Source organism: Cherax quadricarinatus, chromosome 47 (assembly GCF_038502225.1).
Source record: "Cherax quadricarinatus isolate ZL_2023a chromosome 47, ASM3850222v1, whole genome shotgun sequence".
Classification (NCBI taxonomy): domain Eukaryota; kingdom Metazoa; phylum Arthropoda; class Malacostraca; order Decapoda; family Parastacidae; genus Cherax; species Cherax quadricarinatus.
The window spans coordinates 10,701,721-10,720,504 of NC_091338.1; the positions used below are offsets into that span (position 1 = coordinate 10,701,721).

Sequence of the window (18,784 nt, forward strand, 5' to 3'; positions counted from 1 at the left end):
CAGAGAAAACGTTAATGTTTACTCTCCACTTGATAGCATACAAACATTGCATGTTTATATGCTGTGTCATGTTTCTTATATAATATTGAACAAAATGTCATATATGGATTAATGAAAATGTCTGCATTAACCTAAAATAAGACATTTAATGTGCCCAAGAGTGATTATTATTAAACATACATTGTATATAAACATTGCTACACTCCCTGCCTTCCTGCTACACTTCCTGCCTTCCTGCTATACTCCCTGCCTTCCTGCTACACTCCCTGCCTTCCTGCTACACTCCCTGTCTTCCTGCTACACTCCCTCCCTGCCTAATACACTCCCTGCCTTCCTGCTGCACTCCTTGCCTTCCTGCTACACTCCTTGCCTCTATGCCTACCTGCCTGCCTGCTATACTCACTGCCTGCCTGCTACACTCCCTGCTTCCCTGCTACACTCCCTGGTACACTCCCTCCCTGCCTAATACACTCCCTGCATGCCTGCTGCACTCCTTGCCTCTATGCCTGCCTGCCTTGAATTCTATCATGTTTCTCACTTTCTTTACCAAAGGAACTTTACTAGGAACTTTCTTTGGGGCCATGGTTACTTATTTCACAGTTGCACTTAATCAGTAACCACCAAAAACACTGGATTATAGCAAAATATTTGGATGAATGAGCAGAAGCTTCCTCACTCGCCCAGAGACACAGCCACACTGACTCAGGAATGCGTGAGCGGCTGGTGGTGGATGTGTCCAGTATGGCCGATAAGCAAAATAGCGGCTGATAACTGGAAGCTGAAAAATCGGCCGATAACCGAGTTGACAGATAAGCGGAATGGCCGATAACCAAGGGTCCACTGTACTTGGCAAACAGCCTTTAACATGGTATAGGTTATTTTAGGAATGAATAAGAATGCATTCTATAATTGCCAAAAGGTAACAGAATGGTTTAAGTTATTGAGGTAGGGTTGCCTGGAACATTTTCTGTTGGGGCATTACCCATTTAAGGAAGATGTCAGACAGAAATAGGTACATTATTATATAAAATTGCCAATTATATGCCACATGTTCACTTTTCATTTGTCTCAAATCAGGTGTATATTCTTCTTCTAGTCATTTATTCTAAATTATATATGTTACATTGCATTGTTATAATTTTTGATATACAATATTTTTTAACATCCTTTATATATCAAGGTGCTGTAATAGAAACCTGGCAAGCAATTTTTTTATTATAATAGACCTGATATGTTGTTATTTGTTGAATAAAATATGAAATATATATTTTAATTTTTCCAGATATATGAAATGCAGAACTGTATAGTAAAATCTCATGACAAGAAGAACACCTGAGAAAGTCAAGATAAGGTAAATAAAAATAAAATATCAATGAAATTTTTACCCCAAATTAAATTGAAAGATCCACTCTTATAGGTTTAACCCTTAAACTGTCCAAACATAAGTCTACATTTTAAAAACCATACCACGGGCGGGATTGAACCCACGGTCAGAGAGTCTCAAAACTCCAGACCGTCGCGTTAGCCACTGGACCAGCTAGCCACAATAAGATTCGTCCAACTAGGTATATTTCTACACCATAGGAAGGTTAGCATAGGCACCACTGTGACCACAAATGCAAGTTTTTACAGACGAATCTCCAGCTAGCGTGGCCGTGACGAACTCTAGTTCAAGTCCCCTCAATGCCGTCAACATGACTCACAAAATCGTAATGACACGATTGCAAACAAACCATACCATGGGCGGGATTGAACCCGCGGTCAGTGGCTATCGCGACAGTCTGGAGTTTTGAGACTCTGACCGCGGGTTCAATCCCACCCGTGGTATGGTTTGTTTGCAATCGTGTCATTATGATCTACATTTTCACTGCCAGCGCCCTGAATATTTTAGAATTTTTTTTTTTTTAATTAAAGAGGGTAATTTTCTGTGTGTAATAAGATCCAAAAATAATTTTAGGATCAGTACTTACCAAGATATAAGACCATGAAGTTGGTGCTGAATGCTCACCTGATGGCAACATCGAGTCCTTCCGCTTGCAGAACTGTTGCCAATATACCTTGAAACATAGTGTAAAGACAAATGTCACCGAACTGCAGATAGTACAACAGTGGAGTGGCACTTGATGAGCATGCACTCCTCCAGGGAACCCAGGCTTTATTTGTTTTCACTGTTATACATAAACATGTCTCTCTGTCTGTCTAGCTCTGCTTATCTGTCTGTCTGTAGCTCTGCTTATATGTCTTTCTGTCTGCATGTGTGTGTCTGTCTTTCCATCTGCTTGTCTCTGTCTCAGAGAGCGGCTCGTAAACCAACAGGTATTACACATGATGCAGTCACATTTGATTCCTGATCAAGTTAAAATGTGTATTACTTGCCAGTCATGCTTATTATACCTTATATCTACAAGCACTATATAGCACTTTGCCTGGAATTTTTGGGTTATCCTAGGTAATTTACACTATGTATAATAGCTGTACTTGTGTACCTGTGAGAGAGACATAGACAGAGACAGGACCCGAATGGAAATGAAGTCACTCTGTCTGACTTTTTTTGGGTTATCCCAGGTACTTTACACATATGCTGCTATGTATGATAATCTGTGTAACTGTATTTGTGTATACCTGAATGAACTTACTACTTAGACAAACATTTATAGACAGACAAAGATATAGACAGAGACAGCCAGAGTCAACCAGCCAGCTAGCCAACCAGCTGGCCGAATATGTATTACACATTCCAGAATCGTTTCTCTTTACTTAGGGCATAGGTTATAGGACATTCTGGCAGGATGACACTACCAGTGGTATCAGAAATGAAAGGATGTTGCACAAATGTTGCACATGGGTTATTATCGAGGTTTTTTATATTTCCTCAACCACTTGTGGCCACATCCATCTCAAAGCCTCTAAACTCTGGGTCAACATCACTTTCCTCTTAAAAGGGGAGTGTTAATAGAACATGGCATCAGTGAATCCCTGGTGTTTGTCACACTGTTTGCTCTAGCTGGCGCTCAGTTGAACTAGTGCTCCCACAGGATACTAAGTGGTCCCAGATTTTTTTAATACTGTGCACACTGAATGTTAAGACCCATTCTGTACTGACCAGGCATCTCAGGCCAATATGCCAAATTTAAAGGCAGGAAAAATAAAACATAGCTCTATGTTTGGAGTGCTAGCGGTACAAACGTAGATCTATGTTTGGACAGTTTAAGGGTTAACTGATGTCAAAACATTTATTTTTTAATATTTTACAGGTCTGTAAAGCAAGTTTTTATAAAATTCGGGTTTTGTCTTAAATAAGAGCGCAGTGAAGCATTCTCACATCATCCCCTGTAGAGTTAGTTTTAAGAGGATAGTTCAGGACAATAATACTGTAATATGTATAGATAACACCTCTGAAAGAAGAGTAATAAATACTGTGTTATGGTTGTGTACTGATAGGCAAAAATAATTCTTTGAATGAAATGTTCTACCACATTGATTATTAATAACAATAAAAGGAGTTTTACTATTTTGTTTTATTTTAATTTTATATGGAGCAGCAAAAAAGTGATGGAGTCATAAATAGGAGACTTGCAGTATGAAATGCATACAGCCTCTCCTCACTTAACGACGGGGGTTCCGTTCCTAAGAGTAGGTTGGTAAGTGAATTGGTCGTTAAGCAAAGAGCGTACTGTACTGGTAGTGGGTTTGTGTCAACCATTTTTAGATATTTTTTTAATGTCACCTTTGCACCGTTTATAACATTTCTAATATATTTTTAACCCGTAAACGATCCTAACGTATATATACGTTTTTACCGCTAGTGCCCCAAACGTATTTATATGTTTTATGTGTCATACATTTTACATTGCCACGATAAGCCTGAGTCACCTAGACATGAGAGAATGGGTGTGAGCACTCACTGTGCGCCATATTAAAATAATTGGGGATGCCTGGGTGTTACAAAAAACACGATTCTAAAAGCTTAGAGATCTCCAGTGAATACTACTAGAAAGGACTAGAGATCTCCAGTTAATACTACTAGAAAGGACTGCCCTTCTAGCATCCAGCCTGTTACTGGGTTTTCGTAACAAGTAGTCAGTAACCTTGTCCAATTATCCATTAGAATTCAGTATGATTCAATAGTGCTTCAGGATTACAACTGGTAGGCTACTAACTAGAGAAATTAAAATTTAATAAATTTATTAATAAAGTTGTCTAGGCGTATATCAAATTAAATTAAATTAATCACAGTAATCAAAATAATATTAATCACTTCTCTCGAGTACAGTAGTAGTGTGCTGAAAGCACATATCACATTTATAATTCTTAAGTACCGTCTGATACATTAACATTTAATAAGATATTACAAATATGTACAAGTTTGTGTGTATGTGTGTAAGTGCTCTAAGTAGTTCGCTATGTCTCACGACTCGACTAGACTTAAACAAGTGACTGACAAAGTCCTTAAATAAACTAACTTCTTGACCAACTGGCAATCAGAACAGTCTGCTTGAACAATAAAAAGAATGCTAAGCCCAATAGCAATATAACAAGCAGTTGCAACACAGAATCAGGAACAAGGAGATAATATAAAGACAGCTAGTAGGGACCATCAGCAGATCCTCCACAAAAGTCACAAAACTCCCATACTACTGAATCTAAGTTCAGCATACGAAAATACCCGACTGTGACAGTGCACAGATACCAGTACAAGTTAGGTCAGAAGCTACAGCTCAGGACCTGAGTTGCTCAGAGTGTCTAAGCGACACACAACCTCAGTACAACGTGGAAAATCACTAAGTCTATACAATGTTTTGTGAACAGAGTTCTACAGAACTAACAAGAATAATGAGACAAGAGACGATCTTCCAACAAGAGCCAATAAGGTAGACTTAGGCTCTTCTTGTTAGAATACGTCCAACCACCAAGCGAGTCTAGACCAGACTGAATACTTCAGGCGAGGTGAGGACACCCCCCCCCCTCGATCACATGATAGCTCCGTGGGTCGCTGCCCAGCAAGAAGCCGGCAGGGAAACAAGCAAAGAGCGATAATTACAGTAGTTAGACAATCAAGACTTGAACTGAGCACATAATATGTTACATCCTACCTAACCAAAGGAAGCTAAGTCAAATAACAATATAAAGCAATACATTTACGATTTAGCTATTATCGCAAATACAAGCAATATAAAATTATATGAAAAGATAATAATTATATATATATACATAATCATTGCAACCCATTCAGGGGTTGCAACACTGGGTACCATATGCTCTTTTTTCCTATTAAAAAACAGCAATGTTTTTTTTTTCTCAAAAAAGTTGGGGTAGTACGGTAGTGAACGTATATATACGTTTGGACCGTTTATGGGTTAAATGTTTGTACAGTAGTGTACTGTATACTGTAATAAACAGAATAGAGGAAATCAGCTCTAATATACATTATACTTAGGTTTGCATGCTGGTTGGAGAACTGGTTGTAAATCAGAGTGGTTGGTAAACAAGTGCAGTGGTCCCTCAATTATTGTCCTTAATCCGTTCCTGGAAGTGGGACTATTATCGAAATAGACGATTTTCGAATCAATTTTCCCCATAAGAAATAATGTAAATCCAATTAATTCGTTCAGGACACCCAGAAGTATCAACAGCAATTTTTTTTTTTTTTTACCTAAAAGATAGATTTACATGCACAAAAGAATGAACATTCAACATGACAGTTACCTTTATTGAAGGCTGTTGTTGGTGAATGGAAGACAGGGAGGAGGAGAGAGGGAAGAGAGGTTATTGTTTGGAAGGGGAATCCCCCTCCATAAGGACTCTAGGTCACTTCAGGGGTCATTTCCCTAGCATAAATATAGATTTACATGCAGAAAAGAATGCCAAATAAATGTAAAGCACTAATAAAATGTATAAATGAACATTGGTAATAAGGGTAGTTGATGAGTGGAACGGTCTGCCTAGTAGGGTGATCGAAGCTAAAACATTGGGTAGTTTCAAATTTAGGTTGGATAAATACATGAGTGAGAGGGGTTGGATTTGAGTCTGACTTGCACCTGAGCTTATTGCTTGGGTAGCATTTGTTCTGTTAGTGAGTTGGATTTTTGAAGGACCGGCCTAGTATGGACCAGCAGGCCTACTGCCGTGTTCCTTTTTTCTTATGTTCTTATTGAAGACTTGTTTGTGTGAGAGAGGGATGGTAAGTTTATTGTTGGAGAATATGACAGTAATATCAACTCTACAGCTTATTTATCTAATCACAATTCAACTAATATGACATAATAAACAATATTAATAACATAGAAACATGGAATATACTCTAGAATGAATAAAATAAGTCATTACGTATGTCACGAGAGGTGTTGTGTTGTGTTGTTGTTGGGTATATAAGGGCTACTGAGAATAAGCCGTCCATAATGGTGGTGAAGCAGCAGCTGAGGCGGCGGTGTTTTCTGTGGCCCTATATAACTCCAACAACATCGGAGGAGTTGGTAGAATCGCTGAATCACTAAAGAAGGAACCCTCTACCACCATCACTATGACCTTCTACCACTATTACAACTGTTACCACCATCACTACTACCTTCTACCACCATCAACCACTATCACAACTGCTTCCACTCTCCCACCACCACCTTTCTATTTTTCTACAAACTTTTTCATAAATTATATGTGTTTCTCACATTCTTTACCAAAGGGCTGGCACTAGAAGCTTTCTTTGGAGCCATGGTAGCTTATTTAGCACTTGCAAGTACTAAAATCAATGGAATATTATGAAATATTTCGTAGGAGCAAGTGAGGGGACCGTCACTCACTGGCTGGGAAGGCAAGCCCAGGCGGCTCAGAGCGTGAGTACGCGTCCCAGACGCAGGACGATTAGCGAGTTAATGGACCATTTGCGAGCCAGTGTTTAGACGAAATAATGGGACTATTTCCGAAATGGACGATTTTCAGGCCGGACGATTATTGAGGGACCACTGTACGTTGCTAAGTGAGGAGAAGCTGTATTAATCAGACTTGGAATTAGTAAACGGCATAAATATTTCACGATTAGCAGCCAGTGTATTAACCCTTTGACTGTCGCGGCCGTATATATACGTCTTACCAGGTACCGTGTTTGACGTATTTTTTTTTTTTTTAACAAGTTGGCCATCTCCCACCGAGGCAGGGTGACCCAAAAAAGAAAGAAGATCCCCAAAAAGAAAATGCTTTCATCATCATTCAACACTTTCACCACACTCACACATAATCACTGTTTTTGCAGAGGTGCTCAGAATACAACAGTTTAGAAGCATATACGTATAAAGATACACAACATATCCCTCCAAACTGCCAATATCCCAAACCCCTCCTTTAAAGTGCAGGCATTGTACTTCCCATTTCCAGGACTCAAGTCCGACTATATTCTAGCGGCTTCAAATCAAGCAGGAGAAAGCTGGTAGGCCCACATGTGAGAGAATGGGTCTGTGTGGTCAGTGTGCACCATATAAAAAAAATCCTGGAGCACACAGTGCATAATGAGAAAAAAAAAACTCTGACCGTTTTTTTTAATTAAAATGCCGACTTTGTGGTCTATTTTCGTATAGTTTTTATGGTTGTATTCTCGTTTTCTTGGTCTCTTTTGATAGAATGGAAAACATATTATAGAAATAGAGGTGATTTTGATTGATTTTACTATAAAAAGAACCTAGAAATGGAGCTCAAAGTAGGGGAAATGTTTGATTTTTGCTAATGTTCAAAAGTAAACAAATGATGCCATTGTCCAATAAATGTCCAACTAGCCATTCTAATATGCAGTCATGAATGGGTTGATGTTATTTATACAATTATTACAGTATTGCAGTAGTCTGCATAATAGTAAGTCTTCTATTTTTTGTTTGAATAAAAATTCAAAATAGAAAGCAAGAGTAATATCAGAGGGACCTAGAGACATGACTGATGAGCAAAGAAAATGTTATTTTAGAGCCAGGAATGTCTGCATTGTTCATTCTGGACCTTATTTTGAAATTGTCATATTTTTTAGTTTTCGTGAAATTGGCCAAATTGCAAATTTTTGACTACATTATTAGGTAGTTGAAATCAGTAAATGGGCAGTTTCTTGTACTCAATCGATAGAAAAAATGGAGTTCTAAAGAAATAGCTATGAGTTTGGGTGACTGGCACAATGGAATTAGCCGAAAATAGGGCTCAAAGTGGGCGAAATCGCCGATTTGTAAACAGCGCCGAGGTCGCTAACTTTGCGAGAGCATAATTCCGTCAGTTTTCCATCAAATTTCGTTTTTTTGGTGTCATTACAATCGGGAAAAGATTCTCTATCATTTCATAATTTTTTTTTTTTTTTTTTTAAATTTTGCGACACCAGGAGACACCACAGGATTGGGGATTGTGACAGTCAAAGGGTTAATTTACATTATATGCCCTTTAATATTTTATTATGTACTTTATTATCATACATATGCTGAATTTAGCCATGTGTGTCATATGCAGCAACTCAAGTGCCAGGAACAAAGGGATGGCAGCCCCTTCTCCTACATAAATTACCATGTTTAACCCTTTCACCGTCGGTGTTGTATTAGAATGGCTTACAAGCCAGTGTTTGCGCCATATTAATACACCAAAATTCTAGCGGCTTCAAATCTAGCAGGAGAAAGCTGGTAGACCTACATGTGAGAGAATGGGTCTGTGTAGTCAGTGTGCATAGTATAAAAAAAAATCCTGCAGCATGCAGTACATAAGAAAAAAACCTCCGACCGTGTTTTTGGTTTAAAACACCAACTTTGAGGTGTATTTTGGAAGGTATTTATGGTTGTGGTTAGTGTGCGCAATATAAAAAAATCCTGCAGCACACAGTGCATAATGAGAAAAAAAAACTCCGACCATGTTTTTGGTTTAAAATGCTGACTTTGAGGTGTATTTTCATATGGTATTTATGGTTATATTCTTGTTTTCTTGGTGTCATTTGATAGAATGGAAGATATATTACAGAAATAGAGATGATTTTCATTGGTTTCACAATGAAAAGTACCTTGAAATTGAGCTCGAAGTAGTGGAAATGTTCGAGTTTTGCCCATGTTCAAGAGTAAGGAAATGTCATCACTGTCCAATACGTGTCCAGCTGGCCAGTCTGATACGCAGACACAAATGGGTTGGCATTATTTATACAATTATTACAATAATGCAGTAGTCACCATAACAGTAAATCTGCTATTTTTTGTGTTAATAAAAATTAAAAATGGAAAGCAAGAGTAATATAAGAGGGGCCTGAAGATGTGACTAATGAACAGAGAAAATGTTATTTTAGTGTCAGGAATGTCTGCTATTTTGAAACTGGCATCTTTTGAAATTTGTGTGAAATTGGCCAAATTGCCAATTTCTGACCACTTTATTAGGTAGTTAAAATTGGTTAATGGGCAGTTTCTTGTACTCAGTCGGTAGACCAAATAGAGTTCTAGCAAAATAGCTATGAGTTTGGTCGACTGGAACAATGAAATTGGCTGAAAATAGGGCTCAAAGTGGGCGAAATCACTGATGCATGTATATTGCCGAGACTGCAAACTTCACAAGAGTGTAATTCCATAAGTTTTCCATCAAATTTTGTGCTTTTGGTGTCATTACTGTTGGAAAAAGATTATCTTATCATTTCACAATATTTTTTTTTTTTTTTTTTTTTTTTTTTTGATAAGTCTTTGACACTGAGAGCAAGTTTGTGAGCAGGAGTCTTGAGAGTTAAAGGGTTAAAAAGAAGAAAAAAGGTACTGAATTTACTATTTACTGCTACCTGCAAAAATGAAAGAGAAGCTGTGGGTCAGGGAAGAAGAGAGAGAAAAAGGTAAAAAGGCCATTTAAAATATTAACCTCTAAACGGCCTAAACGTATATATACGTTCTCTCCCCCAGTGCCCCGAATATTTTGAAAAATAATTTTTTTTTTTTCATTGAAATAAAGAGAAAAAATTTCTAAGTGTTATAGGATTAATATAAAAAATTAGGGTCAGTACTTACCGAGATATGAGGCTGCAAAGTTGGCACTTAATGCTCACCTGATGGCAACATCGAGTCCTGCTGCTTGAGGACGTGTTGCCAATATACCATTTTTTCTCATTTCTATATTATTTTATATAATTTTTATGTTCTGATAATGACAATTTATTGTAGTTCTTGGCATTTCATAACCAATTTTTGTTCTGACACTAATATTAGCTACTGAAATTGTACTCAAATTGTCACAAACACATTGACAGGTGGACATTTACACCTGCCTTGGTCATTTACTATTGTCTAGGAATATATACAAGTATTTATAGGTCCCAGCAATGTTTTGGATACACGGGAGTATAGAGGAAGAAGGAAGTAGGAGGAGGAAGAAGGAAGAAGTATAATTGTACAGTGGACCCCCGCATAACGATCACCTCCGAATGCTACCAATTATGTAAGTGTATTTATGTAAGTGCGTTTGTACGTGTATGTTTGGGGGTCTGAAATGGACTAATCTACTTCACAATATTCCTTATGGGAACAAATTCGGTCAGTACTGGCACCTGAACATACTTCTGGAGTGAAAAAATATCGTTAACCGGGGGTCCACTGTATTTGTGTGTATCTGTGAGACAGAAAAAGAGATAGAGAAAGATAGACAGAGACAGAGATATAGATAGATAGATAGACATACCCTAAACTTGGGGTTAACATCATTTTCCTCTTAAAAGGGGAGTGTTAATATATTACATCAGTGAATCCTTGGTGTTTGCCGCACTGTTTGCTTGAGCTGGCGCTCAGTTTAACTGGCACTCCCACAAGGTACTAAGAGGTACCAGATTTTTTAAATATGGTGCACACCGAGTGTTAAGACCCATTCTTTGCTGACCAGGCATTTCAGGCCAATCGTGCCAAATTTGGAGGCAGGAAAATTAAAACATATACGTTTGGGGCGCTAGTGGTAAGAACGTATATACATGTATATGTTTGGACTGTTTAGGGGATAAATTTGTCCCTACTTTCACCTGCTAACATTCTGTGGTCTCTACACACTTGTGGGTTTCCTGATTTGCAGAATTTGATTATCCAACATTTTTTACCAAGGGAAACCTCTGAATGGATTTGATTATTCTTGGGTTTTCAAGGGTAATGAAAATCTGAAGGAAATTCAAATCTAACTCTGCAGTTCATCTGTTATATATATATCACAATATTTTTTTTTTTATTTTCACTAATTTAACTGTTCAAACGTAGATCTATATTCACACGCCCAGCTCTCCAAATATTTTGAAAAAAAAAAAAAATTAAACGAAGAGAACATTTTTTACATAAAGTAATGTAAAAAAAAAAATTCTAGAGTCAGTACTTACCACCACAAAGTCAGCACTTGTCGCTCACCTGACGCTTGTCGCTCACCTGACGCTTGTTGCTCACCTGATAACATGAAGTGCTGCAGATGCATTGCGATATACCTTTTTTCTCATTTGTTTTTATTTGTATAATTTTTATGTTCTGATAATCACAATTTGTAGGAGTTCTTGTGATTTCATAGTTAATCTTTGTTCTGACACTAATAGTAGGTACTGAAATAGTACTCAAATAGTCATAAGCACAGTGACAGGTGAACATTTTCACCTACCTAAGTCACATACTATTGTCTAGAAATATAGACATAGTATTTATAGGTCCCAGCAATGTTTTGGATACATGGAAGTATATAATTAATAATAATAAGTTCCCTTGAAGCATGATGTAAGACATATGTCACTCTCTTATCTTATCACTCTACTGCTGACAGTGGTGACATTTGATGAGCTATCTTATCTTATCTTATCACTCGACTAATGACAGTGGTGACATTTGATGAGCTCACACTGCCTTGCTTTATTTGTTTTCACTGTTACACATAAACATTGTCTGTCTGTCTCTCTGTCTGTTTGTTTGTCTATCTGTCTGTCTAGCTTTCTGTCTCTGTCTGGCTAGCTCTCTGTCTGCCTGCCTGTGTGCCTATCTTTCTGTCTGCCTCTGTGTGTCTTTCTGTCTGCTTGTCTCTCTTGTCTCAGAGAGGTGCTCATGAACCAACTGGTATTACACACGATCACTATCTACAAGCACAGTATAGCACTTTGTCTGCATTTTTTGAGTTATCCTAGGTAATTTACACTATGTATAATTATATTAATGTATGTGTTCCTGTGAGATAGGGACAGAGATAGAGACAAAGAGATAGACAGAGATAGACACAGACAGACAGACAGAGATAGAGACAGCCAATCAACCAGCCACTGGTCAGCCAGGTGGCTGCCAGCTGCCAGCCAGTCAGCCTGCTGAATGCGTATTATATGTTCAAGATAGTTTCTTTTTACTTAGGGCCTAGGTTATAGGACATTCTGGCAAGATGACACTAACAGAGTACCAAACTTGAAAGGGTGTTGCACAAATGTTGCACATGGGTTATTATGGAAGTTTTTGATATTTCCGTGACCACTTGTGGCCACATCCACCTCAAAGCCACTAAATTTGGGGTCAACATCACTTTCCTCTTAAAAGGGGAGTGTTAATACGACATGGCATCAGTGAATCCTTGGTGTTTGCCATGCTGTTTGCTCTAGCTAGTGCCCAATTGAACTGGTGCTCCCACAAGGCACTAAGTGGTCCCAGAATTTTTTTAATACTGCTCACACCGAGGGCTAAGGCCCATTCTATGCTGACCAGGCATCTTAGGCCAATCATGCCAAAGCTTCCACGTGTGGCCTGAGTGCACCTCAGTTGTCCCGTGGGTGCCAGTGTTTACAAGCCAGCCAGTGCGGCTGTATCCACGCATACAATCGGAACATTTCATATTATCACATCATTTTTAGTGATTGTACCTGCAAAATAAGTCACCATGGGCCTCAAGAAAGCTTCTAGTGCCAACCCTGTGATAAAAAGGGTGAGAATTAGTATGGAAATTAAGAAAGATTTTGAAGGGTTTGGGGCTAACCCTGAGATGCCTATGCCAGTTGTGGAATCCATTGTGCCTACTTCAAAGATTATGGATGAAAATCACCCTAACACAGCTATTGCAAGCCATGCTGGTGACTATTACAATGACAATGTTGTGGCCCATTTTAGGCAAACCTTAAAGGAATGGGAGGTACAGACCTCTACAGACTGATTTGTTGTGTGACAGAGGTCCAGTGACTCTCAAGCTGGTCCTAGTGGCATTAAAAGAAGAAGGGAAGTAACCCTGGAAAAGGACTTGATACCTCAAGTTCTAATGGAAGGGGATTCCCCTTCTAAACATTAACAACTTCCACACTCTCCCCTTCTCCCATCCCATCAATCATCACCAGATCTTCAATAAAGTGTCAGTTTGTGTGTATTAAAATTAATATTTCATGTGGTAAATTTTTTTTTTTTCATACTTTGGGGTGTCTTGCACGGATTAATTTTATTTCCATTATTTCTCATGGGGAAAATGAATTCAGCTAACGATAATTTCAGCTAACGACGAGCTTTCAGGAACGGATTAATATCGTTAGCTGAGGGTCCACTGTAAGTGTATTTTTGTAAGTGTATTTTTGGGGGTCTGAAACGGACTAATCTAAGTTACATTATTCCTTATGGGAACAAATTCATTCGGTAACGGCACTCAAACAGCTTTCTGGAACGAATTAAGGCCGATATTCAGGGTTCCACTGTATCTGTTATATCACATGTTCAACTCAGCTTGTTTAGAAACTCCATTCAAATCAAAGGCCCTAAAATCTGGAACTCTGTACCAGAAGATGAAAAAAGTTGCTATTTGCCAGCTGCTTCATAAATATTATTAAAAAGCCCCTCCTGAATCCAAGTTAAAATCTACATAGACTTATTATATTAAAATCCAATTTGTTAATAGCAACCTGTTTATCAAAATTAAATCAGCATGCATACCCATGTTCCTACTGTTGCCACTATAACCAGTATTTTACTTCATCTTAGTATTGACTCTTACAGATATGCCAAAGTGATATATAAGATGTTAAAATTTCATATACAGCCTCTCCTCACTTAACGATGGAGTTCCTTTTCTAAGATCGCATCAGTTAACGAATTTGTCACTAAGCAAGGAGCAAACTGTAATGGTAGTGGGTTTGTGTCAACCATCTTTTATATTGTTTTAATGTCACTTTTGCACCATTTATAACATTTTTAGTATATTTTTGAATGTTTATACAGTAGTGTAATGTTTACCATAAATGGAATAGAGGAAATCAGCTCTAATATACGTTATTTAGGTATGCATACTGGTCAGAGAGCCCGTCGTAAGTCCGAGTCATCAGTAAATGAGTACGTAGCTAAGTGAGGAGAGGCTGTTCTGTTATCCATAGCATTCTAATAATGCAACCCATATTGTCCAGCAGTTATTAGCTAAATTTAAGGATGCATAACCAGGCTTTCTGTTCATTCTGTAAAGTATGTCACCTTGTCTTATAACAATTGTATACCGTACTTTATGGGAATAAAGATTTTTGTTTTCATTCCATTTTCATTAATCCATTAAACTGAGAGTTTACCGTATGTATAGTATTACGTTCATGGGGAAGTGCTAAACCCGTTGGGATCATACAGTGCCTGAGGAATGGGTGGTAATCAGGTTTGATCCAAGAATGAAGACTAACTTTAATTCCTTGGATCAGTAGTCCTTCAACAAGGCATCCCCTTCCCTGAAGAAAGTATGTGAATAGTTTTATCCTGGCCCTAATGTGTTACTGCTGTCCATATACGACACCGAAAATCTACTTCCTCCTCCAGTTCTACATCCAAGCTTATGCAGTTTTTGTCAACTTGTACATTTGTATTTTTTATTGGTGTTGCATCTGTATTGTAATTCCTGGGAAAAGAGGGCTTCTCCTGATTTCACTCTCCTCTTACCCCTAATACATTAGTATCACTAATTCTTTGTCCTGTATTCTATGTGATCATCAAAATAGTTGCTCATTCAAGATTCCTGATACGTTTTTTCTGCCTCCCAGCTGTGCAAGGCAAGACATAAGTGAATCCATGTTTGCTTTAAGATCTCTTTTATTATTTGTTCTATCCTTAACACTTTCACTTGTGGCCACCCAAAATAAGAGTCCTGTTAGTGCCACATTTTAAAATAGAGTATCTTCTAAAATGGTAGAGAATGTTTTCTAAAGGTAATGACACAAAAATTGCAAAATTTGATGTAATATTTACAGAATTATGCAACACAAATTTAGAGGTTGGGGACACCTTATGCAACTGTGTTTTCATCCACTTTGAGACCTAGTTTAGGCCAATTCCAGTGCTCAAACTGACTCAGTTCCTGACTGTTTCACTAGTATGCCTTCTGTTCTATTGATTGAGTCAAGAAACTGCCTTTAAACTATTAGACCTATCCTGTAAAGTCCCCAGAAGTTGATACTTTGGCCAATTTTACACAAAATTCAACAGTCCAAAATAAACACTATGCATTCCAGCCACTAAAGCAACCTTTCCTTTGCTCATTAATCATGTTCCCAGACCTCTCCTATATAACACTTCCCATCCATTTCGATTCCATCATCACATAAAGTATTGAAGTTTTACCCTATTTCTCACCTAATAAAATATAAGTAGGAATGATTGATCATAGTCTAGGCCATCCCAATAATTAAAGCAAACCTAATAAAAACCCATAAAACAAACCAGGGGAGAGGAGGTAGGGTAACCCCTAACCTTCCTCCGGAAAATCATCAAAAAATAGATTATTTCTACCTCTTTGAGGCCACTTGCAGTCTGAAAAAACTAAAATTATCTCCATTACATTGTTATGTTTTTTGTCTGTCAATTGGCATTACAAAACAGCCAGCAAAACCTTGAAAACTACCCTAGAAAATGCCTTGAAGTTGCTATTTTAACCCTTTCAGGGTCGAGAGGCCCTCTGCTAAACTCGTTCTCAGGGTCAAAAATTTTTCAGAAAAAAAAAAAAAATTCTTATGAAATGATAGAGAATCTTTTCCCGATCATAATGACACCAAAAGTATGAAATTTGATGGAAAACTTACGGAATTATGCTCTCATGAAGTTAGTGGTCTCAACGATGTTTATGCATCAGTGATTTCGCCCACTTTGAGGCCTATTTTCGGCAAATTTCAGGTTACTAGTCGACAAAAATCATATCTATTTCGCTACAACTCCATTTTTTTTATCGAATGAGTACAAGAAACCACCCATTTACCGATTTCAAGTATCCAATAAAGTGGTCAGAAATTGGCTATTTTGCCAATTTCACACAAATTTCAGAAGATGCCAATTTCTAAATAGGGTCCAGAATAAGCAAGACAGACATTCCTGGCACTAAGAAACCAATCAAAATCATCTCAATTTCTGTAATATGTCTTCTGTTCTATAAAATGAGACCAGGAAAACTAGAATACAACCATAAATACCATATGAAAATATACTGCAAATTCGCTGTTTTAAACCAGAAACATGGTCAGAGTTTTTCCTCATTATGCAGTGTGTGCTGCAGGATTTTTTTTATACTGTGCACACTGACCGCATAGACCCATTCTTTCATATGTAGGCCTACCAGCTCTCACTAGATTTGAAGGCGCTGAAATTTAGGCGTTCTAGTACGTCAAAAACCCTGGTGCGTAAGCCGCACTATTACGTCGGAAACCCTGAAAGGGTTAACCCAAATGCAAGATGAGAGGCTAGCTGCTCCAGTTATGTACTGTGTAGGTCAGGATTTATTTTATAATGCACACATTCACTTCACAGATCCATTATTTCATATCTAGGCCAAATTTTACAGCTCACAGCATAGTTGAGGGCACTATGATTAAGATGTAGATCTATGGAAGTGAGACTGACCCCAGAATTGTAGACCTATGTTAGACAGTGAAAGTGTTAGAAAACAGAATTATCTTTAACACAGATCCGGTAAATATTTTGTTCATTCCTCGTAGTTATTCCCCTTTTTCCTTGCAAAAACTTACATTTTATGTGAGGTACAACATTAAGTGGTTGGAAATGCATGGATTTGGGAAAGGATGCACAGCATGTTTTTTCTTTGCAATAAATGAATGTACAGTTTAGTGGATATATGGTTATATAAGATCTGTTTGTTGGCCTTTGTAAAGCTGGTTGTAAAGGGTGGCTGAACTGCATGGAGCAGGCTGTGATGACTGGCCTACATGGGTAGACTGGGATGGCTAATCTGTATAGACAGGCTGTGAGGGCTGCATGGAGCATCTGTAAGGTACATACCTGCTCTCCTCTCTCTGCTTACTAGTCATTAACCCCTTGACTGTCGCAACCCCTAATCCTGAAGTGTCTCCTGGTGTCGCAAAATTTAAAAAAAAAAAAAATATATATTTTTTCTTATGAAATGATAGAGAATCTTTTCCCGATTGTAATGACACCAAAAACACAAAATTTGATGGAAAACTGACGGAATTACGCTCTCGCGAAGTTAGCGACCTTGGAGATATTTACAAATCGGCGATTTCGCCCACTTTGACCCCTATTTTCGGCTAATTCCATTGTTCCAGTTGCCCAAACTCATAGCTATTTCTTTAGAACTCCATTTTTTCTATCGATTGAGTACAAGAAACTGCCCATTTACCGATTTCAACTACCCAATAACGTGGTCAGAAATTTGCAATTTGGGCAATTTCACGAAAATTAAAAAATATGACAATTTCAAAATACGGTCCAGAATGAACAATGCAGACATTCCTGGCTCTAAAATAACATTTTCTTTGTTCATCAGTCACGTCTCCAAGCCCCTCTGATATTACTCTTGCTTTCTATTTTGAATTTTTATTCAAACAAAAAATAGAAGATTTACTGTTATGCAGACTACTGCAATACTGTAATAATTGTATAAATAACATCAACCCATTCACAACTGCATATTAGAATGGCTAGTTCAACATTTATTGGATAATAACATCATTTGTTTACTTTTGAACATCGGCAAAAATCAAACATTTCCCCTACTTTGAGCTCCATTTCCAGGTTCTTTTTATAGTAAAATCAATCAAAATTACCTCTATTTCTATAATATGTTTTCCATTCTATCAAATGAGACCAAGAAAACTAGAATACAACCATAAATACTATACGAAAATAGACCACAAAGTCGGCATTTTAATTAAAAAAAAACGGTCGGTGTTTTTTTTTTTCTCATGCACTGCATGCTCCAGGATTTTTTTTATATGCTGCACACTGACCACACAGACCCATTCTCTCACATGTGGGCCTACCAGCTTTCTCCTGCTTGATTTGAAGCCGCTAGAATTTATGAGTATATATACGTCTTAACACGGTACCTTGTAAGACGTATATATATGACGTCGACAGTCAAAGGGTTAACTGAACACTGTGTTTTGTCTTTTTATTTTGTTTGGTTTCTATTACTTTCAAATAAACACATGCTCTCAGTGAGACCAAGATGCTCATACAGACATTTTCTGGCACTAGTCCCATTCCACTTGTTGCTATGAGGACACTTATTATTTATTCTGCTTTTTAAATTTATAGCACTATTGATTATCATTAGTGTGTTATTTTATTCATGTTTCAGAGAGAAGGTCAATCAAACTGTTTGGCTTGACTTAGCAAAAATGTCTGTGGCATCTTAGTGTCATACCTTCTTCTACAACTGTTGTTGTTCATGTCTTAGACCCATGCATCTGCAACTGTATGCTTCCTGTATTTTTTGTTAAATTTTCTTTGGATCTTCAATCATTTCACTGATGTGGTTATCCTGTTAGCTGCTTTAGTTTTGCACTGTTTTCACTGTGACTGTAGTTTTTGTTTCCAGTTTTAATGGAGGGTACAGTAGAATC

At 37.7% G+C, this 18,784-nt stretch overlaps 1 protein-coding gene across 5 annotated transcripts in view; it reads left to right on the forward strand.

Moving 5' to 3' along the window:
- Nucleotides 1-18,784, forward strand: part of Usp39 (ubiquitin specific protease 39) — a 120,347-nt gene that overhangs the window by 33,661 nt on the left and 67,902 nt on the right. For 3 of the 5 annotated variants that reach the window (XR_011393226.1, XM_053787786.2, XM_070094675.1), the window contains exon 12: nucleotides 1,283-1,351. Coding sequence is in view for 4 of the 5 variants with exons in the window: in XM_053787786.2 (XP_053643761.1) it covers nucleotides 1,283-1,336 (54 nt within the window). In the remaining variant the exon portion in view is untranslated. Of the gene's footprint in view, nucleotides 1-1,282; nucleotides 14,462-18,784 lie in introns of those variants that run through there. The other 2 variants (XM_053787784.2, XM_053787783.2) reach the window with 2 other exon arrangements.